The sequence below is a fragment of the Balaenoptera ricei genome, chromosome 20 (genome assembly GCF_028023285.1).
Source record: "Balaenoptera ricei isolate mBalRic1 chromosome 20, mBalRic1.hap2, whole genome shotgun sequence".
NCBI classification, from domain to species: Eukaryota; Metazoa; Chordata; class Mammalia; order Artiodactyla; family Balaenopteridae; genus Balaenoptera; species Balaenoptera ricei.
The window spans coordinates 41,288,282-41,315,345 of record NC_082658.1 but is presented as its reverse complement, the minus strand read 5'-3'; the positions used below and the strand labels follow the sequence as shown (position 1 = coordinate 41,315,345).

General features: G+C 36.7%; 1 protein-coding gene and 1 non-coding gene across 3 annotated transcripts in view; one reads left to right on the top strand and one right to left on the bottom strand.

Annotated features, from left to right (window-relative positions):
* USP32 (ubiquitin specific peptidase 32) overlaps positions 1–27,064 on the bottom strand; it is a 196,527-nt gene that overhangs the window by 105,767 nt on the left and 63,696 nt on the right. For both annotated transcript variants that reach the window (XM_059907602.1, XM_059907603.1), the window contains exon 2: positions 25,232–25,359. In XM_059907602.1, coding sequence (XP_059763585.1) covers positions 25,232–25,359 — 128 coding nt within the window. The remainder of the gene's footprint in view (positions 1–25,231; positions 25,360–27,064) is intronic.
* Positions 490–596, top strand: LOC132356314 (U6 spliceosomal RNA). Its single transcript, XR_009499831.1, has one exon. It is a non-coding gene; the product is annotated as a U6 spliceosomal RNA (small nuclear RNA).

The following is a 27,064-nucleotide window of genomic DNA, read 5'->3' as shown; positions in this document are numbered from 1 at the left end:
TTTAAAAGGCACATAAGTGTTAACTTATTACTATAACTTGTTATAAGATCTTTATTTTAAAATCCCTCTAATAATCTTCTTTAGCTATTAAAAAGAAAGAAGAATAGGGACTTCTCTGGTGGTCCAGTGGTAAAGAATCCGCCTCCAATGCAGGGGACGTGGGTTCAATCCCTGGTCGGGGAACTAAGATCCCACATGCCGTGGGACAACTAAGCCTGCGTGCCACAACTACTGAGCTCAAGCGCCTCAACTAGAGCCCGTGTGCCGCAAACTACAGAGCCCACACGCCTTGAAGCCTGTGCCCACGACTAGAGAAGAGAAAACCTGCACACCACAACTAGAGAGAAGCCCGCTTTGCCACAACAAAGATCCCGAGTGCCGCAACTAAGACCCGACGCAGCCAAATAAATAAATAAATAGAATTGATTTTTCTAGAAATGTCTAAACAACGACAAACTCTTTGTGCTTTAAAAAAAAAAAGACCTGTTAGTGCTCACTTCAGTAGCGCATACACTAAAACTGAAATGATACAGAGAAGATTACCATGGCCCCTGTGCAAGGATGACACGCAAATTCGTGAAGCGTTCCGTACCATGATATCACTTATACGTGGAATCTAAAATAGGACACAGGGAATTCCCTGGCAGTCTAGTGGTTAGGACTCCGTGCTTTCACTGCTGAGGGCCCAGGTTCAATCTCCCACAAGCCTCGTGGTGTGGCCAAAAAATAAATTTTAAAAATAAACATGACACAAATGAACTTATTTATGAAACAGAAACATATCCACAGGCATGGAGAACAGACTTGTGGTTGCCAGGAGGGTGGATGAGGTGGAGAAGGGATGGATTGGGATTTTGGGATTAGCAGATGCAAACTATTATATATAGAATGGATAAACAACAAGGTCCTACTGTATAGCACAGGGAACTATATTCAACGTCCTGTAAAAGAATATAAAATACTGTGTGTGTGTGTGTGTGTGTGTGTGTGTGTGTGTGTGTATTGAATCACGTTGCTGTATACCAGAAACTAACACAACATTGTAAATCAACTCTATTTCCATAAAAAAATTTTTTTAATAAGTAAATAAAGTTTAAAAACCTGATATACAGTTTATTCTTAATTTGATATGTAAATATTTTATTGTCTATCTCTACAAGATACTTTTAAAATATAACCATAATATCATTATCACAACTAAGAAAAACCTGTCTTCCCAAAATTCATATGTTGAAACCCAGTGTGAGATGGACTTTTGGGAGGTGATTAGGTCACAAGGGCAAAGCCCTCATGAATGGGATCAGTGCTCTTATAAAAGAGGCCTAAGAAGCTCCTTTGCTCCTTCTGCCATGGGCGGACACAGCAAAAAGATGGCCATCTATGACCAGGAAGTGGGCCCTCACCAGACACTGAATCTGCGGGCACCTTAATCTTGGACTTCTCAGCCTCCAGAACTGTGGGAAATACAATTCTGTTTATAAGCCATCCAGAATATGGTATTCTGCTACAGCAGCCCAAGTGGACTAAGACAAACACTAACAAAAATTCCTTAGTATCATCAAGTATCTAGTCAGTATTCAAATTTCCCCAACTGTCTTATTTTTTTTTTCAACTTGTTTGCTCAACTTGGGAGCTAAAATATATAATTGGTTGCTAGTCTCTTAACTCTCTTGAGCTGTAGGTTTTCTTTCTCTCTCCCTCTTCTTCTCACTCCCTCTCTTTTTCATCACAATTTATTTGCTGAAGAAAGCAAGATGTTTGTCCTGTGGAGTTTTCCAAAGTCTGCATTTTGATGATTGTATTGTCTATCCTCTGTATTCCCTGTAAATTGGGAGTTAGATCCAAAGAATTGATCACGTTTAAATTATATTTTTTGGCAAGAACCATCTCCCAGTTGGTGCTACTGTATCTCCATCAGGAGGCACATAATGACTGCTTATCTCTCTTTTTGTGATATTAATAGCCATTAATGATCACTGCCTAGATTCACAAATTCATTAAAGGTTAAAAAAGGCTGGTAATTCTTTTGTTTATTGGCTGAAATATTTCGATAAAGAGAAAATTCTCCTAATCTACTATTTGGTTACCCTGAGATGTACTTTGTATAGAAGAGCCAGAATAAATGTTTGATTCTTTTCCTTCATTAATCAGTTTTTAAAATATGAGTTGGTTTCCCAGCATCTTTCAAAGGTACCTGTCCAGAAAAAAGAAACTATAGAAGACCTAAGACTGCTATCCTTAGGTCTGCTTGCCAGTTTGGCCCTGGACTGATATCTGTGAACTTGGATTTCGGGAAGATTTCCACCATTCCTTAAATGTTAAATGTGGTTAACTACCTAAACTGTTTATAAAAACAATGTGGCAGGGCTTCCCTGGTGGCACAGTGGTTAAGAATCCGCCTGCCAATGCAGGGGACACGGGTTTGAGCCCTGGTCCCGGAAGATCCCACATACCACAGAGCAACTAAGCTCGTGTGCCACAACTACTGAGCCCGCGCGCTGCAACTGCTGAAGCCCATGCGACCTAGAGCCCATGCTCTGCAACAAGAGAAGCCACCGCAATGAGAAGGCCACACACCACAACGAAGAGTAGCCCCCGCTCGCCACAACTAGAGAAAGCCCGCGTGCAGCAACGAAGACCCAACGCAGCCAAAAATAAGTAAATAAAATAAATTTATAAAAAAAAAAACAAAACAATGTGGCTTATACTCAACACCTGCTTTCTTTTGGAAGTTTGGAATTTTGGTATGTGATAGGTAGAAGGTACCCAGGTGACCAGCTCCAATAAAAGCCTTGAGCACTGAGTCTCTCTAAAGAGCTTCTCTAGTAGACAACATTTCACACCTGCTGTCACAACTTATTGCTAGAGAAACTAAGTACATCCTGTGCGACTCCACTGGAAGAGGACTCTTACAAGCTTGTACCTGGTCTCCTCCAGACTTTGCCCCATATTCCTTTCCTCTTTGCTGATTTTACTTTGTATCCTTTTGCTATAATAAATCACAATAGTGAGTATGATATATGCTCAGTCCTGGGAGTCCTGTTAATCATGAATCTGGGGGTGGTCTTGGAAACCTGTGTCCAAAAGGAGTATTTTTATTTTTTTATTTTGGCTGTGTTGGGTCTTCATTGCTGCGCACACGGGCTTTCTCTAGTTGTGGCGCACAGGCTTCTCATTGCGGTGGCTTCTCTTGCTGAGGAGCAGGGGCTCTAGGCGCGCGGGCTTCATTAGTTGTGGCTCGCTGGCTCTAGAGCGCAAGCTCAGTAGTTGTAGAGCACGGGCTTAGTTGCTCCGCGGCATGTGGGACCTTCCTAGACCAGGGATCGAACCCGTGTCCCCTGCATGGGCAGGCGGATTCTTAACCACTGCGCCACCAGGGAAGTCCCAAAAGGAGTATTTTTTAAAATATATTTGATATGTTTCAATCTCCTTACAATTATCCTTAGTGATGATCAATTTCCCCATTTTTGCCCATCCCTTTGTAGAGGGAGACTCTTCGAATTGGCTCCTGAATCCCTTCTATATGACTCTAAGTAGTGTCTTACACCTTCCTTACTTTCTGGTATGACAAGATGTTCTAAGCTCATTTTATAAATTCCCTGACCCAGACCTAGAATCAGACATTTTTCCAAACAGCCTTGTTCTTTGAAATGGGAAGTTGTATTTAGAGATCACAATCAGGATACTAGTGGTGCTTATTGCTTGGGTATTAGTGACTGTTTCTCAAACTTTTCAGTGGACAGATCTAGGAAAGTAAAACACATCATGAATTTATACTAATACTCCCATATACATGCAATCTTTTCCATTTCATCTCCAACTAATCATTACATTTTGATATCGATTGAATGTTTCAATATTAATAATGTTTCTATGTTCCTTTCTAGAGGACATCACTGAACTAAGGTAACATGGAAGTAGGATAACGAGAAGATAATTCTAAGCGGTAACTTCAAAAGGGAATCTGAGACCATAAAGCATGAGAATACTGGGCCTAGATATTTGTAGAAAAGACTTCTGATGTTCTCACAAAGGTAGTTCTCCTTTCTTTGGGGACATAAGGCATGGAGACATTTTCTCATGCTTCTTGCAACTGAATAGGGCTGTATGACTACTTCTGGCCAAAAGGTTATGAACAGAAATGACAGACACAACTTCTGGGCCATGCACCTAATTGCACAAGACCTCTCCCTAGCATGACTTCCATTACTCCACTACTGATTTATAGAAGCTCTTTCTGATATGTAAGTGCCAAAGATTTGACACTGCCAAACAAAAACACTAATTCAAAAAGATACATGTACCCCAATGTTCATAGCATTGTTTACAATAGCCAAGATATGGAAGCAACCTAAGTATCCATTAACAGATGAATGCATAAAGATGTGGGGTGTGTGTGTGTACACATACATATACACAACAGAATACTACTCAGTCATAAAAAAGAATGAAATTTTGCCATCTGCAACAACATGGATGGACTTGGAGGGTATTATGCTAAGTGAAATAAGTCAGAGAAAGACAAATATGGTATGATATCATATGTGGAATCTAAAACAAACAAACAAACAAATACGTAGTGAATACAACAAAAAAGAAACAGACTCACAGATATAGAGAACAAACTAGTGGTTACCAGCAGGGAGGAGGAAGAGGGGAGGGGCAAGAAAGGGGTAAAGGATTAAGAGATGAAAACTACTATGTATAAAATAAATAAGCTACAAGGATATATTGTACAATACAGGGAATACAGCCAATATTTTATAATAACTATAAATGGAATAAAACCTTTAAAAATTGCGAATCACTATTTTGTACACCTGAAACATATATATATGTACATCAACTATACCACACACACAAAAAATTCATTAAAAGAAAAAGACCCACTAAAATGTGCACTATTGTCTTATGAATGAATACCAAATTGAAAATAAACATTTTGGCTTCAGTGCAGGAAAAAAAGAAAAAAGGGGGGAAAATTGACACTGCCTGTAAAGCTGAACCAACAAAAAGAGCTGTCATGGAGAGTCACCTAACTCCATCAACAGGATTTTTATGACTGAAAAATAACCTTAGGTTATTTGGAGTGATGAAAAACTTTGGAAATAGACAGTGGTGATGACTGGACACAACATAACGTGGTGAATGAAATTATTGCCACTGAAACGTGTACTTAAAAATAGTTAAAATAGTAAATTTTATGTTATAAATATTTTACCACAATTAAAACATACTAAAAATAAACAAACAAATGTGGGAGAACTTCTACTAACTTAGAACCTGTTTATCACTATCAACTAATAATAAACACCTGATTATACCTGATTGTTCAGCACAAATGTTCTCGTTTGTTTAGAAAAGATTTTTAAAATACACAATTAGTGCCTTAACCTATTAAGTTACTGTTAGAAAGCAGCTTTGAATTTTGTTTCCCACTTTAAAAAATCTGCCTTGTTCCAACCCAAAAGCTTAAAACACCAATTTTTGGAAACACCACTTTTCTGAAACATCAATTTTAGGAAAACAATTATGATTTCTGTGGGGAAATGAATATTGTGGGGAGAAAGGTACAGAGGATTTCATCTGTATAGAAAATGCTTTTATTCTGCTTTATTTCTTTACATTTTTGGTAGATCTTAAATACTGCAATAAATCCTTTAGTGCCTCATACATTACAGACAGCAAATATTTTTTGAATTATTGAGTGCACTTAAGAAAATAGACATTTCAGGGACCTCCCTGGTGGTCCAGTGGTTAAGAATCTGCCTTCCAATGCAGGGGGCGCGCTCTAGAGCCCGTACGCCACAACTAGAGAGCCCACGTGCTGCAACTACTGAGCCAGCGCGCTCTGGAGCCTGTGCCACAACTAGAGAGAAGCCCATGCGCCGCAACAAAGAGCCCAAGCACCACAATGAAAGACCCCGTGTGCCACAACTAAGACCCGATGCAGCCAAATTAATTAATTAATTAAAATAATAAAAAAGAAAATAGACATTTCACTCCACCATCCAGGTTTGTTGGCAGCTAGAATCCCATTCTGACCAACCTACCAGCAATCTTCCCCATTGCATCTTTTCACTTTCCATTAAAATGGAAAGAAATTCAGAGTAGATTCATGGGACACATTAATGATTAAAATACACAGGATCCTAGACAATTTTGAAGTTCCTGAACTCCATTTCATTCTTCTGAATGTGAGCCCATTTCAGTGTTAAAACCAGACACAGTAGTAGTCTAAGATTCCTATTTTCTTGTATTCCTTATAACCAACCATTTATTTAAGGAAACTTAAGTGATTCTCTGCTCCTTAGGATCAAAAGAACTAATAACATATACCCTTCTGTTAATGTTATCTTAAAGGAAAGCTGAAGAGAATAAATTATACAAAGTACAGTCATTTGAGAATTTTAAAAGACGGGCAATTTTTTCATTTTGTATGTTTTGCTTATTATCTGTCTCTCCTGACAAAAATGTAAGGGATTTTATCTGATTGTTTACTGCTTTTCAGCACTCACTATTCCTTTCTATATAAATGATATTAGAAAAATACATTTTTAAAGATAATTATAATAGATAAGTCATTTGTTTACTCCTTAAGTAGGGCATTTTAGATCAAATTTATACAGATATCGCTTGTTTTTACTTAAATGGTTTTGAATCTTGTATAGAAATCTTAGCAAAATTAATTTTAGACTTGGATTAATCTTATGCCTCAGATTCTCCTACAATGATGTGATGAATGTTTAGTTTTGGAAAAATAAACAGTCTATAGGAACTGGCAAAAGGTCAACTTGACATACCTTTTGTTTTACCATAATATAGTAAATAACTATTTTCAAGTGAATGAAACAATCCTTTAATCATTGAATATATCAATTCTCACATTTTTCTACTACTATTTTCAAAAAGGACTCAATTCAAATCTCTAGAAAAGTAAATTTTTATGGGTATTTCCTGGCGGTCCAGTGGTTAGGACTCCGAGATTCCACTGCAGGGGGCCCGGGTTTGATGGGGAACTAAGACCCTGGTGGGGAACTAAGATCCTGCAAGCAGCACGTTGTGGCCAAAAATGAAAATAAAATAAAATAAATGCTGAAAGGGAATTTTAAAAAAATATACCTTTCCCTTTAAGAGATCACATAAGAAGTAGACCAATTTCCTCATATGCCTAACTATAAAGCTAGCCTAGAAGTTACAAAAAGTTAATTAGCTTCCATGTTATGACAAAGATCATGTTCCAGAAATTTAAAATGGTAAAGTGATCAAATTAACTAATAAGAATTAAGATAAACATGCTGACTTTATTTAGGAAAGTATTTGACAAGGTCTCATAATAACACATTTTAGATAATATAGTAAATTGTGGACTGAATAATTATAGTTAGGGTCATGCAAATCTGATTGAAAATTATAAACACAAAGAGTGTTGATTAAAAATTCTATACCTTCTTTGGAAAAAAAGGCTATAAAGAAGTGCCAAGGGCTTCCCTGGTGGCACAGTGGTTAAGAATCTGCCTGCCAATGCAGGGGACACGGGTTCGAGCCCTGGTCTGGGAAGATCCCACATGCCACGGAGCAACTAAGCCCGTGAGCCACAACTACTGAGCCTGCGCGTCTGGAGCTTGTGCTCCGCAACGGGAGAGGCCGCGACAGTAAGAGGCCCGCGCACCGCAATGAAGAGTGGCCCCCGCTCGCCGCAACTGGAGAAAGCTCTCGCACAGAAGCGAAGACCCAACACAGCCAAAAGTAAATAAATAAATAAATTAATTAAAAAAAAAAAAAAAAAGAATTGCCAACCTGGACTTTATATTTTATCATAACTATTAAACACTTTTTACCAGTGATTTGGATTATGACATAGAAGCCGTGTGTGTTAATTGTGTAAATGACAAAGATGGAAGGAATGGCTAATAAAATAGGTAGCAGAATATAGAATCAAATTCATCTTAGGCAGGGACACTAGGCTAAATGCAACAAGATTAAATGTAATATATTCAGAATTTTTTAAAAACTCAGTATTATACATAAGGATAGAAGAACAAGATCAAGCTTGGAAATTTTAGCTAACAAAGCTATGACCTTTCTGCTTAAGCTAATACAATTTTATGCTGCATGGTAGTGATTAAAGAATTAAATATTCTCCTACTGTTCACTAATCTAATTTCATCTAGAGAGCAGCATGGGATTAACCAGTATGCATATTAACTATGGTTAAGGAGCAGCAGGGGAAAAGGACTTGTTCATGTGCCTAGAAGGGAAGGTTCCCATTTCCCAATTCAAATAGCTTAATTCCATCTCTGAGGGGTAGCAGATTTCCAATGGGAGTTCTAGTAGTGGCAGCAAAAACTCTGGGACCATGATACCATGCCAAAATCCCCAGTGGCTTCTCGCTCCACCCTTATCTCTAAAACCAGAAAATGAGGCTGGTACTAGGTCAGGTGAATATATAGAACTGTTTCAATGCCCCCAAATTTAAAGGGGGTAGAATGAAAAACAAAAATTTCACTGAATTCATGATATCTTACATTTTCAAGGTGATTTGCCACATAGATTTACAACATCCAACACTTAGCAAGACACAGAAACTTCAACAATGTAAGAGAAATGTTACAGAGAAGGATGTTTGAGATAAAACTGACCACTTTTAAGTTATTAGTTACAATGGGATATTATTCAGCCATAAAAAGAATGAAGTTGTAACACATACTACAACATGCATGAATCTTGAAAACATTATGCAAAGGAAATAAGCCACACACAAAAAGACAAATATTGTATGATTTCACATATATGAAATATTTAGAATAGGCAAATTCAGAGACAGAAAGTGGCTGAAGTGGGGGGGGGGGTAGGTGGCGTTATTATCACTTAATAAGCACAGAATTTCTGTTTGGGGTGATGAAGACATTTTAGATAAAGATAGTAGTGATAGTTCCATAACATTGTGAATGTAATTAATGCCACTTAAATGTATACTTGAAAATAGTTAAAACAGCAAATTTTGTTATATATATTTTAACACAAACACTATTTGCTCTCTCTCAGCTCAGTAGGATCCAGCAAAGAAAGTGACTTATTTGAGGCCTGACCTATCTCACTCATCCAGTCCAAATCTCTGATGTCATGGAATTACCTAGAAAATTCAAAGATTGACTAGCAAAATCAAACAAAACCCTAACCCAAAAGCAGCCCTTAAAATAACTCACAAGCAGTTTAGTTATTAAGAAACAAGGAAATCATTCCCCACTCACAAACTATACCTTGTGGAAAGAACTGTCTGAATACAGAATGCATTTTCTCTCATAATCAATGATCAGATTTCCCTGGCTAACCCCATGAATTCTACCTAAATTATAATGTGGTTAAAATACTGAGTAATTAACAATAATTTAAAGAAGACTTAAAAAGTATACAACTGTAAATGTATTCATCTGTATTATGAACTAAATAAGCTTAGGGGCTAGCACAGGAATGCAGTCATTATTTACAAATATTATTTCCAGGGAAACGTGTACACTATGTGATAAAAAGGAAATAAAAAGACAATATGAATGTCTCAGTCCATCTCTCCTCTCTTTCCTGGTCCCACGCAGTCCCCATTGCTGATATTTTTAAGCAGACAAAAGTAAACTAAAGAAAGAATGAGCAACTGGAGTAGGGGCAGTGCACATTATCAAGTCCCTACATGCCAGAAATGTCCTTGATAATACATCTACCCAAAATCACATTCCCAGAACCGAGACCACCATTCCTCTAAAGATGGATCGATCAAGCAGGGTAATAACATGTTTGGCTATCCTTTGCTCATGCCTTATTCTCATGAATCCAGTTCAAGTCAAGAAGTAATAAGCATGAAACTATTATCTATATGCATAACTGAATCACTTTGCTGCACACCAGAAACTAACACAACATAGTAAAGCAACTAAATGTCAATAAAATAAATTTTAAAAAAAAGAAGTAATGAGCATAGAGCACTCTTTCTGCACATATATACATTGGCTACTGGTAATAATAAACCTGTAGGGAAGTCAACAGTGAAACTAAGAGAATACCAGCAAGGTGCTGTCATATGCAGATGCTGCCTTGTAGTTACATTTAAGAATATGTTGGTTCTGGGGACTTCCCTGGCGCTCCAATGGTTGAGAGTCTGCCTTCCAAGCGCAGAACGCGGTTCAATCCCTGGTCAGGGAACTAGGATCCCATATGCCACGGGGCTGCTAGGCCTGCACGCCACAACTACTGAGCCTGTGCACCTCAAATGGAGAGTCTGTGTGCCCCAAACTACAGAGCCCACGTGCCACAACTACTGAGCCCACGTGCTCTGGAGCCCACGTGCCAAAACTAGAGAGAAGCCCACATGCCGCAACAAAAGATCCCACGTGCTGCAACGAAGATCCAGAGTGCCACAACTAAGACTTGACACAGCCAAAAAACTAAATAAATAAAATAATAAAATAAAATAAAATGTAACATGTTTAAGAAAAAAAGAGTATGTGGGCTCTAAAATGCCATTTTAAAGAATGGAGATCTTTGTGCCAAGATATTTTTACCTTCCTATTTCTCTCAGTAACCAAAAATACACAGTTAACAAATAAATAGCATTCTGGGATATCTTATCATCAGGCAAATTTGAGAAACACCACACAAACCCAAACACACATTCATTCTAGGCAACAAAGACAAAAAAGTAGGACTACATCGAGCTACAAAGCTTCTGCACAGCAAAGGAAATCAAGAACAAAATGAAAAGGCAACCTATATAATGGGAAAAAAATATTTGTAGATTACATATAAGGGGTTAATATCCAAAATATATAAAGAACTCATACAACTCAATAGCAAAGAAAAAAAAAATCAAACAACCTGGTTTTTAAAAGGACAGAGGAACTGAATATAGACATTTTCCCAAAGACATACAAATGATCAACAGGTACATGAAAAGGTGCTCAACATCACTAATCATCAGGAAAATCAAAATCAAAATCACAAGGAGGTATTACCTCACACCTGTTAGAATGGCTATCATCAAAAAGACAAGAGACACTGTTGTATGGCATATATGAAAGTTGTTAAGAGAGTAAATCGAAAGAGTTCTTATCACAAGTAAAAAAATTTTTTTTCTTTTTTATATCTATATATGATGACAGATGTTAATGAAACTTACTGTGATAACATTTCAAGAAATATGTAAATCAAATCATTATGCTGTACACCTTAAACTTCAATGCTGTATGTCAACTTATATCTCAATAAAATTGGAAGAAAAAAATAAAGTGTTGGTGAGGATATGGAGAAAAGGGAACACTGGTGCACTGTTGGTAGGAATGTACATTGGTGCAGCCATTATGGAAAACAGTATGGAGGTTCCCCAAAACACTAAAAATAGAATTACCATATGATCCAGCAACTCCACTTCTGGGAATATATCCAAAGGAAATGAAAACAGGATGTTGAAGACATACATGTACTCCCATTTTCAATGCAACATATATTATTCACAATAGCCAAGATATGGAAACAACTTAAGTATTCATCAACGGATGAATGAGTAAAGATGTGGTATACATATACAATGGAGTATTATTTAGCCATGAGAAAAAAGAAAATCCTGCCATTTGCAACAACATGGATAAACCTTGAGGGCATTATGCTATAAGAAATAAGCCAGAAAGAGAAATAAAAATTATGCATCGTATCACTTATATGTGGAATCTCTTTAAAAAAAAAAAAAAAAAAAGGTCAAACTCTTAGAAACTGAGTAGAACAGTAGCTGCCAAGGCCTGGGGGAAACAGGGACAGGTTGGTAAAAAGGCACAAACTTCTCAGCTGTAAGATGAATAAGGAGATCTGAGGATCTAATGCACAACATGGTGACTATAGTTGATAACACTATATTATATGCCACTAATTCAAATTTGTTAAGAGAACTTAAATGTTCTTACCAAAAAAAAAAAAAAAAAAAAAAAGCCCAGGAGTTACATTCTGTAAACTCCAAGATAACAAAGTGTTTTAGAAATCTAAAGAAACTGCTGTGACGGCAATTTTTAAAAAATAGAGTAAATATCCCAATTCATACCTTTAAGATACATCTTTAATAGGATACATCAAAAACTGGTAAGAGGGAATTCCCTGGAGGTCCAGTGGTTAGGACTCTGTGCTTCCACTGCCAGCGGCCTGGGTTTGATCCCTGGTTGGGGAGCTAAGATCTCACAAGTCAAGCGGCACAGCCAGAAAAAAAAAAAAAAAAAAAAAAATCTAAAAAAGAAAAAAAATGGTAAGAAAGGTCCTTCCTTCTGGGAGGGAAATTAGATGCCTAGTGGACTGGGTGGAAAGGAGATTTTTTCAAGGTCTGTTCTTTTTAAAATTTTGAACCATGAGAATGTATCATTTGTTTAAAAGTACAGAAAGAGAATAAGAAAGAAAAAAAGACATGTATTTCCTAGTTGTCCTCAAAAGCCATATCATACTGACAGAGATCTAAATCAGGTAAAAAATGAAGCCATAGTCACCAGACAAGACAGATTTTCAGTAGACCAAATAACACAGTGCTGTACATCTTATATAAAAGTAAAAGAATCAACATGACAAATAAATGTATGAGCTTGCAACTGCACCTGAGTTTTCAGTGAAACATAACTGTTAACAACTCTGGAACCAAAAAGACCCAGGGTCAAATCCTAGCTCTTCTAATTAGGAGCTGTATGGTCTTGAATAAATTATATAACTTCAATTTGCTAGTCTAGAAAATGGGATTAATAATAATAGCACCTCCATGGTGCTATTAATAATAGCAACATTCACATGGTGCAGTGAAAATTAAATGAGATAATTTACATAAAATATTTACCCTAAGCCAGGTGCATGGTAAATAACTCCATAAATTTTAGTTATTATCATCATCCACGGGGGGAAACACAGAACAGTAGCTAACAAGGATTTGGATACCTGGACTTGAATCCTGGATCTGCTCATTAGCTTTAATACTTGAGCAAGTAACCTAACATCCTTAAGATTCAGTATCTTTTTCTCATTCATAAAATGGTAGGAACAGGGGGCTTCCCTGGTGGCGCAGTGGTTAAGAATCCGCCTGCCACGAATTCTATCAAACATTTAGAGAAGACCTAACACCTATCCTTCTCAAACTCTTCCAAAATATAACAGAGGGAGGAACACACCCAAACTCATTCTATGAGGCCACCATCACTCACTCTGATACCAAAACCAGACAAAGATGTCACAAAGAAAGAAAACTACAGGCCAATATCACTGATGAACATAGATGCAAAAATCCTCAACAAAATACTACCAAACAGAATCCAACAGCACATTTAAAAGGATCATACACTATGATCAAGTGGGGTTTATCTCAGGAATGCAGGGATTGTTCAATATACGCAAATCAATCAATGTGATACACCATATTAACAAACTTAAGGAGAAAAAACATATGATCATCTCAATAGATGCAGAAAAAGCTTTCGACAAAATTCAACACCCATTTATGATAAAAACCCTCCAGAAAGTAGGCATAGAGGGAACTTTCCTCAACATAATAAAGGCCATATATGACAAACCCACAGCCAACATCGTCCTCAATGGTGAAAAACTGAAACCATTTCCACTAAGATCAGGAACAAGACAAGCCTGTCCACTCTCACCACTATTCTTCAACATAGTTTTGGAAGTTTTAGCCACAGCAATCAGAGAAGAAAAAAAAATAAAAGGAATCCAAATTGGAAAAGAAGAAGTAAAGCTGTCACTGTTTGCAGATGACATGATACTATACATACAGAACCCTAAAGATGCTACCAGAAAACTACTAGAGCTAATCAACGAATTTGGTAAAGTAGCAGGATACAAAATTAATGCACAGAAATCTCTTGCATTCCTATACACTAATGATGAAAAATCTGAAAGTGAAATTAAGGAAACACTTCCATTTACCATTGCAACAAAAAGAATAAAATATCTAGGAATAAACCTACCTAAGGAGACAAAAGACCTGTATGCAGAAAATTATAAGACACTGATGAAAGAAATTAAAGGTGATACAAATAGATGGAGAGATATACCATGTTCTTGGATTGGAAGAATCAACATTGTGAAAATGACTCTACTACCCAAAGCAATCTACAGATTCAAAGCAATCCCTATCAAACTACCACTGGCATTTTTCTCAGAACTAGAACAAAAAATTTCACAATTTGTATGGAAACACAAAAGACCCCCAATAGCCAAAGCAATCTTGAGAAAGAAAAACGGAGCTGGAGGAATCAGGCTCCCGGACTTCAGACTATACTACAAAGCTACAGTAATCAAGACAGTATGGTACTGGCACTAAAACAGAAATATAGATCAATGGAACAGGATAGAAAGCCCAGAGATAAACCCATGCACCTATGGTCACCTTATCTTTGATAGAGGAGGCAAGACTATATAGTGGAGAAAAGACAGCCTCTTCAATAAGTGGTGCTGGGAAAACTGGATAGCTACATGTAAAAGAATGAAATTAGAACACTCCCTAACACCATACACAAAAATAAACTCAAAATGGATTAAAGACCTAAATGTAAGGCCAGACACCATCAAACTCTTAGAGGAAAACACAGGCAGAACACTCTATGACATAAATCACAGCAAGATCCTTTTTGACCCACCTCCTAGAGAAATGGAAATGAAAACAAAAATAAACAAATGGGACCTAATGAAACTTAAAAGCTTTTGCACAGCAAAGGAAACCATAAACAAGACGAAAAGACAACCCTCAGAATGGGAGAAAATATTTGCAAATGAAGCAACTGACAAAGGATTAATCTCCAAAACATACAAGCAACTCAGGCAGCTCAATATCAAAAAAACAAACAACCCAATCCCAAAATGGGCAGAAGACCTAAATAGACATTTCTCCAAAGAAGATATACAGATTGCCAACAAACACATGAAAGCATGCTCAACATCATTAATCATTAGAGAAATGCAAATCAAAACTACAATGAGATATCATCTCACACCGGTCAGAATGGCCATCATCAAAAAATCTACAAACAATAAATGCTGGAGAGGGTGTGGAGAAAAGGGAACCCTCTTGCACTGTTGGTGGGAATGTAAATTGATACAGCCACTATGGAGAACAGTATGGAGGTTCCTTATAAACTAAAAATAGAACTACCATATGACCCAGCAATCCCACTACTGGGCATATACCCTGAGAAAACCATAATTCAAAAAGAGTCATGTACCAAAATGTTCATTGCAGCTCTATTTACAATAGCCAGGACATGGAAGCAACCTAAGTGTCCATCAACAGACGAATGGATAAAGAAGATGTGGCACATATATACAATGGAATATTACTCAGCCATAAAAAGGAACGAAACTGAGTTATTTGTAGTGAGGTCGATGGACCTAGAGACTGTCATACAGAGTGAAGTAAGTCAGAAAGAGAAAAACAAATACCATATGCTAACACATATATATGGAATCTAAAAAAAAAAAAAAAAAAGGAAATGGTCAGAAGAACCTAGGGGCAAGATGGGAATAAAGATGCAGACCTACTAGAGAATGGACTTGAGGATATGGGGAGGGGGAAGGGTAAGCTGGGACAAAGTGAGAGAGTGGCATGGATATATATATACTACTGAACGTAAAATAGATAGCTAGTGGGAAGCAGCTGCATAGCACAGGGAGATCAGCCTGATGCTTTGTGACCGCCTAGAGGGGTGGCATAGGGAGGGTGGGAGGGAGGGAGATGCAAGAGGGAAGAGATATGGGCACATATGTATATGTATAACTGATTCACTTTGTTATAAAGCAGAAACTGGCACACTATTGTAAAGCAATTATACTCTAATAAAGATGTTAAAAAAACAAAAAAGAAGCCACCTGCCAATGCAGGGGACACGGGTTCGAGCCCTGGTCTAGGAAGATCCCACATGCCGCAGAACAACTAAACCCGCGCACCACAACTACTGAGCCTGCGCCCTAGAGCCCGCAAGCCACAACTACTGAAGCCTGTGCACTTAGAGCCCGTGCTCTGCAACGAAAGAAGCCACTGCAATGAGAAGTCTGCGCACCTCAATGAAGAGTAGCCCCCGCTTGCTGCAGCTAGAGGAAGCCTGCGTGTAGCAACAAAGACCCAACACAGCTAAAAATTAATTAACTTTTTTTAAAAGTACTTATTTTTATTTAAAAAAATGGTAGTAACATTAGTACCTGCATCATGACAAATGTCATATAACTTAAATAAATAGATAAAAATTTGTGAATTCACTAGGAAAACACAATCTTTACCAAGTATTCAAAGTCACCATGCCCATTAACAGCATAATGTGGTTGTTCAAAGTACTAAACAACATATTTGCAAAGCAGCTAATAAAGTAGCTAGCATATAATATTAATAAACAACAACCAAAGTCTCTCACAGTCATACAGTATCTCTGAGGGAAAGGTTTGGTTTCAAATAAACAAATTACTTTTATTTATACCTCCTGTAACATTTGCAAACCATGTTATTATATATAACTACGATATTGCCAATTTTGGGTTCAGCTGAAATTACCCACAGAAGGATAAAACTAACAACCTTGGCCATTATAGCATGATGCTCTCAAATGACCTAACAGAGAAACAGACTAATGATAAGTTCAGGTAGTATCTCTTTGGAGTTCAAGGATATGAAATAAACATACTATTATCCTTCAAATAAATAGGCTGGTGAGGGCTTAATGTGGTTCCCAGGGGTTACTGAAAAAATATTCCTGACCCTAATGAGGGAAAAAAAAAAAAATGAAAATCAGTAATGGGGACTATTTTTCAGTCCAAAAAACTTCAATACATAGCTTTCAAAATACCAGTAAAATTAAGCTGCTGATCCTTTTTCAGGGCTCTCTTGGACAAACAAAAGGATCCTCAAACATTCTTGAATGAGGGACTCCAATTCTCAGGAACTAAAGGATATCATGAGAAGTGCCCCAAACCAAACTCAATCGACTCAATCGGAACCAGAAACCAAAGGAACTTTGCTGGAAGAAGACTGATAAATGGACAGTGGCAAACCGTATTGCACCTGGGTTCCATTCTGGGACTTCTACCAACAGAAGACCTATAACGCCAGAAAACTCAAAGCTCATCAAACTATCAAGCTTTGGTGACTTTACCAACTATTTAGTATCTTGATTGTGGTGGTAGATACATACACCCACACAGTTATAAAATTGTACAGAATTTTACACACACACACACACACACACACACAGTAAAACTGGGGAAAGCGAAATAAGATCAGTGGATAACATCAGTGACAATATCCTGATTGTGATTTTATGCATTTGTAAAATGTTATCTTCAAGGAGAAACTGGCAAAATATAAAAAGGATCTCTGTTTTCTTCCTTATTAACTGCATGTGAATCTGTATTTATCTTAATAAAAATTTCAGTTTAAAAAATTTAGGATGGGGACTTCCCTGGTGGTTCAGTGGTTAAGAATCCGCCCTCAACGCAGGGGACATGGATTTGATTCCTGGTTGGGGAACTAAGATCCCACATGCCGCGGGGGAACTAAGATCCCACATGCCGCGGGGCAACTAAGCCTGTGCGCCACAACTACTGAGCCTGCGCTATAGAGCCCGTGAGCCACAACTACTGAAGCCTGCACGCCCTAGAGCCCGCATGCCGCAACTACTGAAGCCCGCACACCTAGAGCCCTTGCTCTGCAACAAGAGAAGCCACCACAATGAGAAGCCTGTGCATTGCAACGAAGAGTAGCCTCCACTCGCCGCAACTAGAGAAAGCCCGTGTGCAGCAACGAAGACCCAACACAGCCAAAAATAAATAAATAAAATTATTTTTAAAAAAAGAAATTACATTTAGAAGTACATTAAGGAAGGATTCTCATATTTATCACTTAATGACAAAATTATGGAAATACAGAAAGTTCAACTGTATTTTACAACTCTTCTCCCTATATTTTAATCTAAGTATTGAATATAATAACTCATATTACTCAAAGATGATAGTCTTAAAAGATAATAACTACCATATGCAAGGCAAACATAAAAATCATTCCATTTCTGCTACAAATAGAAATTTATTAGGGACTTCCCTGGTGGCACAGTGGTTAAGAATCCGCCTGCCAATGCAGGAGTCACGGGTTCGATTCCTGGTCCAGTAAGATCCCAAATGCCGCCGAGCAACAAAGCCCGTGCACCACAACTACTGAGCCTGCACTCTAGAGCCCACGAGCCACAACTACTGAGCCCATGCACCACAACTACTTAAGCCCGCGTGCCTAGAGCCTGTGCTCCGCAACAAGAGAAGCCACCGCAATAAGAAGTCCATGCACCGCAAGGAAGAGTAGCCCCCGCTCTCCGCAACTAGAGAAAGCCCACGCACAGCAACAGAGACCCAACGCAGCCAAAAATAAATAAATTTAAAAAAGAAAAGAAATTTATTAGGTAGGTGCTCAATAAAATACAGCTATATTTATTCCATGGGCATGCAGAAAGGGAGAAAAGGATAAGAATGAATATGCCTTCCTTTTACATTCACCCAAGTTTAGAAAATGTTAGTTGCTTTTCCCACCATTTACAATTCTTTTTATATAAAATTTCCAACTTCTGTAGTCAAACTCAGCTGAATTTTATCAGCTAAATTTAGGCAGAGGTTTTTAACACTCTCGATTATAAATTAAATCAACCTTATTTTACCTTATAATACCAATTAAGGAATATGCTATTGGATAGAAGTGTCTTATCAAGACTGATTTGAAAAGGATGTCAATTATTTTTATCATCTACTACACTAGTCACGTCAGTGGCTCACTTAATACACCAAGAATTCAAAATAAGTGATTATGCATAAGTTATTTTCTATAAGAGTATTTTTTAGTACCAATATAAGTGAGTAACTTCTTTGACATCTGGCATACCACTTAGAACACTTATAATTTATGTAATGTATTTGATGTAATGTTTTATACAAGTAATTCCCTAGTCCCATTATGCTTAATGACATGTCAGCTCTTCTGCTATAAACTTTGTTTTTCAATAGCTTATGAAACTGTTTAAATATTGCTCTAGGATAAAACTTGGCAGTTAAGAACCATCAAGACAATAATGCATATTTTTTTTTTTTAAAAGTCCATATGTAATTTTACAAGAAAGGAGTGATATATTCTGTTATTATCTTCATCTAAGAGAGCCCTTGGAATCTTTTTTGTCTGGTCTTACAAAGAGAAATACAAAAAAAAACAACAACAACAATGCAATTTAAGAACTAGCATGAATATTACACTGAATGAAAGTGATGCAGTTAAGATAAAGACTAGTGGATAGGGGCTTCCCTGGTGGCGCAGTGGTTGAGAGTCTGCCTGCCAATGCAGGGGACGCGGGCTCGAGCCCTGGTCTGGGAAGATCCCACATGACACGGAGCAAGTGGGCCCGTGAGCCACAACTGCTGAGCCTGCGCGTCTGGAGCCTGTGCTCCGCAACAAGAGAGGCCGCGATGGTGAGAGACCCGCGCATCGCGATGAAGAGTGGCCCCCGCTTGCCACAACTAGAGAAAGCCCTTGCACAGAAACGAAGACCCAACACAACTAAAATAAATAAATAAATAAATAATTAAAAAAAAAAAAAAAAAAAAAAAAGACTAGTGGATATTTTACAGATTCTAGTTGCAGAGAAAGATTTTACACTAGTATCCTGCTTAGCATTCTACTGTTAGCCATAATGTCAAGACTAGGATTTAATGTAACATGAAAACATTAGCTGCTTTTCTCTGGTTGATATGAACATATTATTTTAGTATACTATAATAGTCAATGATCAACAGCATCAGGAGCTGACAATGGCTAGAGTTGTCAAGAAAGTTGTTATCCATGATGCTAGTAAATCCAACATAAAGGGATGTAATCAGTAATACTGATCAACTAACATCAAAACAAAAAAACAATCACAAATCATTATTCTATGGTCAGATAGGCCCCCTAAACCTAGACTGTCTAGTATTGGATTGGCCAAAAAGTTCATTCGGGTTTTTCCATAACATCTTACTGAAAAACCGCAACAAACTTTTTGGCCAACTCAATAAATGCATGTCCCTAGTCCCAAGGGGCATCTAAATGCATTATGAATACCTCAGCATAAATTTACCAACACTAATGGAAAAATATCCTACTAATCAGCTGCTTGTTTTCACATGTTGACCACTATGTCTAAAAACACTCCAGGCTCTATAATTGCTTTTGCTTAAAATGTGCATTTTCCTCTAATTTGGAAAAGGTTAAATGTTCAAAGACTGCAAAGCTAGCAAAGCTAAATGACTTTAGGAGTATGGTTTCCTGGTCATTGTCCTGGTCATTCTTACAATAGGGTTTTGAAGAATATACAATTACTTACAAACAAAACAAAACAAAAAAATCAAAATACTCACTGAGCTTATATTATATGCACAACACTCTGGGGCCAATTTTTTTAAAAGTCATAAAGTCTGCCTGTCAAGAATCATAACTTAGTTGAGACAAGATTTAAATGAACAATTAGTCATTATCTAATAAAAACATTGTACTACATAGTACAGAGGCAGGCTTTAATGCCTGTTAAGAGTTTAAGGATGGGAGAAAAACAGTGTGGGCTAAAATTGTCAGAGACAGCTTTATGGAGGAAGGTGGGGTGGAATTTTTATCCTAGACAGCCATCCAGAATTGAAATCAATCCTGGGATAGAGATTTAAGAGTTTCCAGTTAAAAGAAATAGTTAAGGAGTAGCAACTATCAATTCACTTGCATCGCATATTTTGTAAATGGTGAAAACCAGTTTTAAGTGAATGTGAAAACAAGAGGAAATGATTACAAATTAATACTACATGGAAATGTTTTGTCATTAGATTTCTTTGGGGGAATAGGGGTTGGGAGATGGGTGACACACTAAAGAAAAAACACTGAATAATTAAGAGTTAGTGGCCTTGGTTCAGAGAAGTCCAATTTCAAGTAGAACACAGTTTTCCATTCACCTTGTTTTGACCTTGTTTTCTTAATTCCCTCAAATTCCATTCATTTAATATTTTGTTCAAATAACACATAGCTATTATTATAAGCAAGATCAGAATTACATCAAAATATTAAGTACACTAATCTATCCTAGAAAATAATGAGTCAAATGAAATCAATGCTTTGATTCTAAAAATTTTAAACTGCTTTGAGTTATTTTTCCTTATCCAAAATAGCCTGTCTTGGAATTTATCATAGGAAACTCTTAGAAGGATTTTAAGAAAGATTGCAGAAGAGCCATATACAGTGGAATGATTACTTCCTTAGTTTTGCTACTAATCACTTTGTTTAGAAATCCCATCATTTAACAAGATTTTGCTGCAACTACAGAATACAGATCCTTCATTCTATGAGTCTGCCTACCCACTATATCTAAATTCAAACTTCAAAACTATCTGCCCAGATCTATACTTCCATTTTACTTAAAATGTACTATTTCCTCTTTAGCAAATAACTTTGTACTCTGCAAGATGAAACATACTCATAAATTCTCTCCCTTTCCCAAATACACACAAAAGTTGAAGTCTATCTACTAACCTGCCTGTCTTGGAGAGGTGCCTGAAATAAGCTACAAGCTCATTTTATATAAATGCTGCAACTGTTCCAGAACTGAGCTTAATGGGGTTCACTCATCCTTTGAGATTATTGTATGAGACACTATAAAGACATACTTTCATGAGAAAATACCAGAGATTAAAGACAGAAGTACTTAGTTCCTTATAGTACTTTAAAACTTACACAGTGTTATATGTACTAATGAATATTCACATGCTAATAGTACTCCTCCTCACTTAAAATAAACCTAGGTCCATAGGATAAATGAAGTTCACCATCATCACTAAAAGCATTTATAAAATTTCTATTTGTGTTTAATACTGTGCTAGAGTTTACACACAAAAAAGTGTTAACTACAATGAAACTGAAATTTGAAACTATCATTATGGATTTTACAATTTAAAATTAAGATCATTCTTGTAAAACAATTATTCAATACTTTAATTATTCTAGCCAGTGATGATTCTTAAAAGATAGTCCAAAGGACAGAGACTCTTGAAATAATTTTGGGTGAAATGAAATTTACGAAATATTCACATAAAAATGACGCTCCAGGGAGTTCCACTTCCACCTTAGATGTAGAAAGCCTGAGTGTCACTCCTAACCTAAAAACAAGAAAAAGTCATTTAACTATCATATTACATTTCTCGAGCATATCGGAGAGCTGAGTTATAACAGGGTAACCTGTATCTGACATTTCAAGAAAGATAGATTCCTCCAAAACAACAGCAGGAAGAGGCAGCTACCATGCAAGCGAGTAAGAAAAAAATCAGCTAAAATTTTAACAAAGTGCCACTAATCTATTTCCTGTCTCCATAGATTTGGCTATTCTGGCCATTTCACACAAATAGAATAAAAAATACATGGTGTTTTGTATTTGACTTAGAATGTTTTGAAGGTTCATCCATGCATGTATCAGAAAACTTCATTCCTTTTTTATTAACAATATTCCATTCTATAGATTAGATATACCACATTTTGTTCTATTGATGGACATTTGACTTGTACACTGAAAACTATAAAACATTGCTGAAAGAAATTAAAAATCTAAATCAATGGAAAGGCATTCTAATTTTGTGAGTCAGAAGACTTAAATATTGTTAAAATGGCAATACTCCCCAAATCAATCTACTGATTCAATGCAACCCCTATCAAAATCTCAGCTACTTCTTTTGCAGAAATTGAAAAACTGATACAAAAATTCATATGTAAATGCAAGGGACCCAGAATAGAGGCAACAACTTGAAAAATTAGAAAGATGGGGAAATGACACTTGCTTATTTCAACACTTACTATAAACCTAGAGTAATCAAGACAATATGATACTGATACAAGGATAGACACAGAAAGCAATGGAATAGAATTGAGAATCCAGAAGTAAAACGTTATGCTTATGATCAGTTGATTTTCAACAACAGTGATAAGACGACTCAATGGGAAAGAATAATCTTTTCAACAAACAGTTGCTCGGACTATAACAGAGAAGAATAAACCTGACTCCATATTGAATCTATTCCTTTAGCTCTAACCTTTGCGCTCTGTTGCCTGTGCTTAGTCATGCAGGCTTTGCACCTTTTGTAAAAGAATGTTGCCTATAGCCTGAAATATACAAGATAGCCCATTCTCAAGGCTCTGACTTTTTAAAGGTATAACACTTTTTCATTCATATAAGATAAAAAGTTACAGAACAGAGAATAACATTTGTCTTGCAGGAGGTCTAGGAACATTGTGATCAGACCTCCGTGGACAGCTGCAAGAACAAAGGCACCAAGAAGTCTGCAACAACCAGCCACACCCTCTCCCCTTTTAGTATAAAAGAAGCCTGAATTCTAACTCAGGGAAGATGGTTCTTTGGGACACTAGTCCACCATCTTCTTGGTCTGCTGGCTTTCGGAATAAAGTCGTTATTCCTTGCCCCCACAACGCGTCTCTCAATTTATTGACCTGTCATGTGGCGAGCAGCAGGAGCTTGGACTCGGTAACAGGACGACTAAAGAACTATTTCCAAAAGAATGAAGTTGGACTCGTCACACCATACACAAAAATTAGCACAAGATGGATGAGACCTAAAGGTAAGGGCTAAAATCCTTAGAGGGAAACAGAAGAGTAGATCTTTGTGACCTTGGGTTAGGCAATGGTTTCCTAGACATAACACCAGAAACACAAGTGATAAAAGGAAAAACAGGTAAACTGGACTTTATCAAATTTTAAAGTTTTGTGTTTCAAAGAACACCATCAAGAGAGTGATGGGACAATATATTTGCAAATCATGTATCTTATAAGGGACTGGGACCTAGAATATATAAAGAACTCTTACATCTCAAGCATAAAAAGACAACCCAATTAAAAAATGGACAAGGACCTGAATGGACATCTGTTTATAGGTATGTAGATGTACACATGTAAATCTTTATACATGAGCCAAAGAGATAAATCAGATATTCTGACCTAAGTTTTCCCAGCACCATGAAGTTACAGAGACTGACAGTTTTGACTTTAAGGAAGAAGCTGAGGGAAAGAAAGGCTCAAGTTAGTATACATTTGAATTTGGAAGCATCTTGTTTTAAATACTATGGATTCAGTTTAAATCCCTTCCTCTAATGGGCAACTTATATTATCTCATTAAATTGCTAGTTATATCCTAAAATGAAAAATTCTGAATTCCAAATTTTTATATTATACTAGCACTTAAGACAAATAAATTAAAAGAAAATAGGAAGATGAATTCATACTGAAAAAGAGAACCCAATAAATAGTATCAGGAAAAAAACTAATCCTGTCATAAATCCAAAATAATGACAGAGCAAGAAAGTACATAATTTTACACAAGAATACATGAAACAGAATTAATGCAACATATATCCCCACCAAAAAAAAAAAAAAAAAGATTAAAACACACAAAAAAGCAATAAATGTAATTTCTATATTATGTAAACCATAAGATTCAAAAGCACACAGCACAGGTTAGAAATATCAACTGTCACTAATTAGGAATGGTGAATTAAGGTTTTATGAAATACACCAAGCTTAAAATTCTTATTACAATTTTCACTGTTTTATTAATTTTATTCTCATTTCACCTTTCGAATGACATATCTGTGTATATACCTATAAAATAGTGAACTTAATGTTAGAAAGGGGATATTTATATCAACTTAGCTCATTTTATCTCTACCTAAAATTTTTAGTAGAATTTAAATAAGCCTTTACAAATTCCAATAAGCTAGTATTTCATGTACAACATTTAATTTTACAGAATTAATTTAATTAGGTTTTACTATATGGAAAGGTTTTAAATTCAAAATTTATAAAAATACTCCCAACATAAAAATTATGTCAGAGTGATGAAGTTTATAAGAATAAGAAGCTAGTGATATAAATGGTCCCATGATAATAATCAGTGGCTATTAAAGCTCAGAAGTACACAGAAGCAGAATTGCAGCTCTGCAGTACTCCCATTTGGCCTCTAAGAACACAGCCATACTGACATCTAAAACAAGATCTGTTAACCTACTCAGCAAGAAAAATAACTATAGGGAAGATTAAATCTGTCAAGACCAGGAGAACCCTCAAGAATTCAGGCTGGTGGTAACTATCTCAAAGGAAAACCTAGAACATAAAGATTACCTCAGCAACTTTTGGAGGCACTCCATCCCCAAGCACTTCTCTGATGAAGCAGTGCTGGCCCATGTAATATGAGAGTCCACAGGTCCTCTTGAAGGCATCTTTCAGTCGTTTCAGCTCTACATCTGTAACTGCAATTCAGAAAGAGAAGATGGGTAAGAAACTAGAGGAGAAAAGTCATCTCTCAAAATCTTTACATTTTTTCAACCCAATTCCTAATAAAAATTGGCAAATATTATTTCTCTTTCCAAATAAGTCAAATAAACCCAAAGATATTTTTCACAATTCTAATATTTTCAAATCTAATCTAGAAAATAAATATGCAAATTCCTGACCCACTATTTTCAAATGACAGAAAATTAAATTATGCATACAAATTTTAGGCAGGGGTAAGGAAGAGGTAACAAGTACTTCGAATTAGCAAGTAAGCTAAATGGCCTTAGACGCTGGCATTAATATGTTTTTAGCAGCAATGCACTCATTGCCTCTGGGATAAAAATTATATTATTTCTACTCTTTGAGCATGTATCTAACCATGCAGAAGACACCCCCTAAGTTTACCTTAGACCATGTCATCATCTACAAAGAAAGTAACCTATAAATAGATGATTCTAATAAACTATAATTTTTAGACACCCACTCTCAAAAAAAAATTACTGAGTCATTACTTTATTTTAGGCATTGAAGCTTTTTTCCACTGAATAGAACAATCTCTGTCTACAAGGACAGAAAAATAAATACTCTTTAGTATTATGTTGTCAGTACAATCGTCACTATGGAGGTAACAGAATTGGTACCTTTATCCCATGCTAGAGAAGAAAGACAAGACTTCTGGACAGAGAGGATGATTACTTAAACTTTTAAAGGCTAACCCAGGCAAAATGGACAAGGGCATGCCAGGCAGACATAATAGTTTGTTTCAAAGTATAATGCATAGAGCATGATGTATAGAGAGTATGGAGAATTGTATGTTACTAGAACAAAATGAATAAGGCAGGGAGTAGTAAGTGATAAACCTAAAGCAGTCATTGACCAATTCAGAGAAATTCGGTTCTGTCATAATAAGGAAGGGACTCTGTCAGACACAATTCAGATACAAACTCCAGGCAGACAGGAAACAGGACACAGTCAGATAAAATTCAGATAGTTTACCAGTTCTATAGAGAATGGAACAAATGTGGAAGCAAAAGATAGACTGCTACTAAGAGAAGAAAAGGAGGAGCTAAATCTGGGAAATATTTAGAAGGAAAAGTCAGTAGAATCTGAAGCTTGACTAAAAGTAGAAGCAATCTAGAATAACACTCAGGATTCTATCCTGGGAAACTTGAAGGATGGTATTAGCATGTAGAAAGGAAATGTACGAAAAAGAGTAAGTGAGGAAGTGGGGACTTCCCTGGTGGTCCAGTGGCTCAGACTCCGCACTCCCAATGCAGGGGGCCCAGGTTCAATCCCTAGTCAGGGAACTAGATTAGAGCCCACATGCCGCAACTAAGGGTTTGCATGCCACAACTAAAGATTCTGCATGCCGCAATGAAGATCCCGCACGCAGCAACAAAGATCCTGCATGCTGCAACTAACACCCAGCAGAGCCAAATAAATAAATTTTAAAAATATTTTTAAAAAAATAGTGAGGAAGAAAAAATTGATAAATTCTGATAAGGACATACTGAAAATGAGGAACCTTGGGGAGATCCATTGGGTTTTTACAATTATGAGTGTAAACCTTAGGAGAGGTTTGATGAGAGTCATCAACCTATAGGTGGCAATTAAAGCCATGAATGAAGAGCACAAATGAGACAGAGACAAAACTGGGAGAAACCAAAGCTTACAGTACCT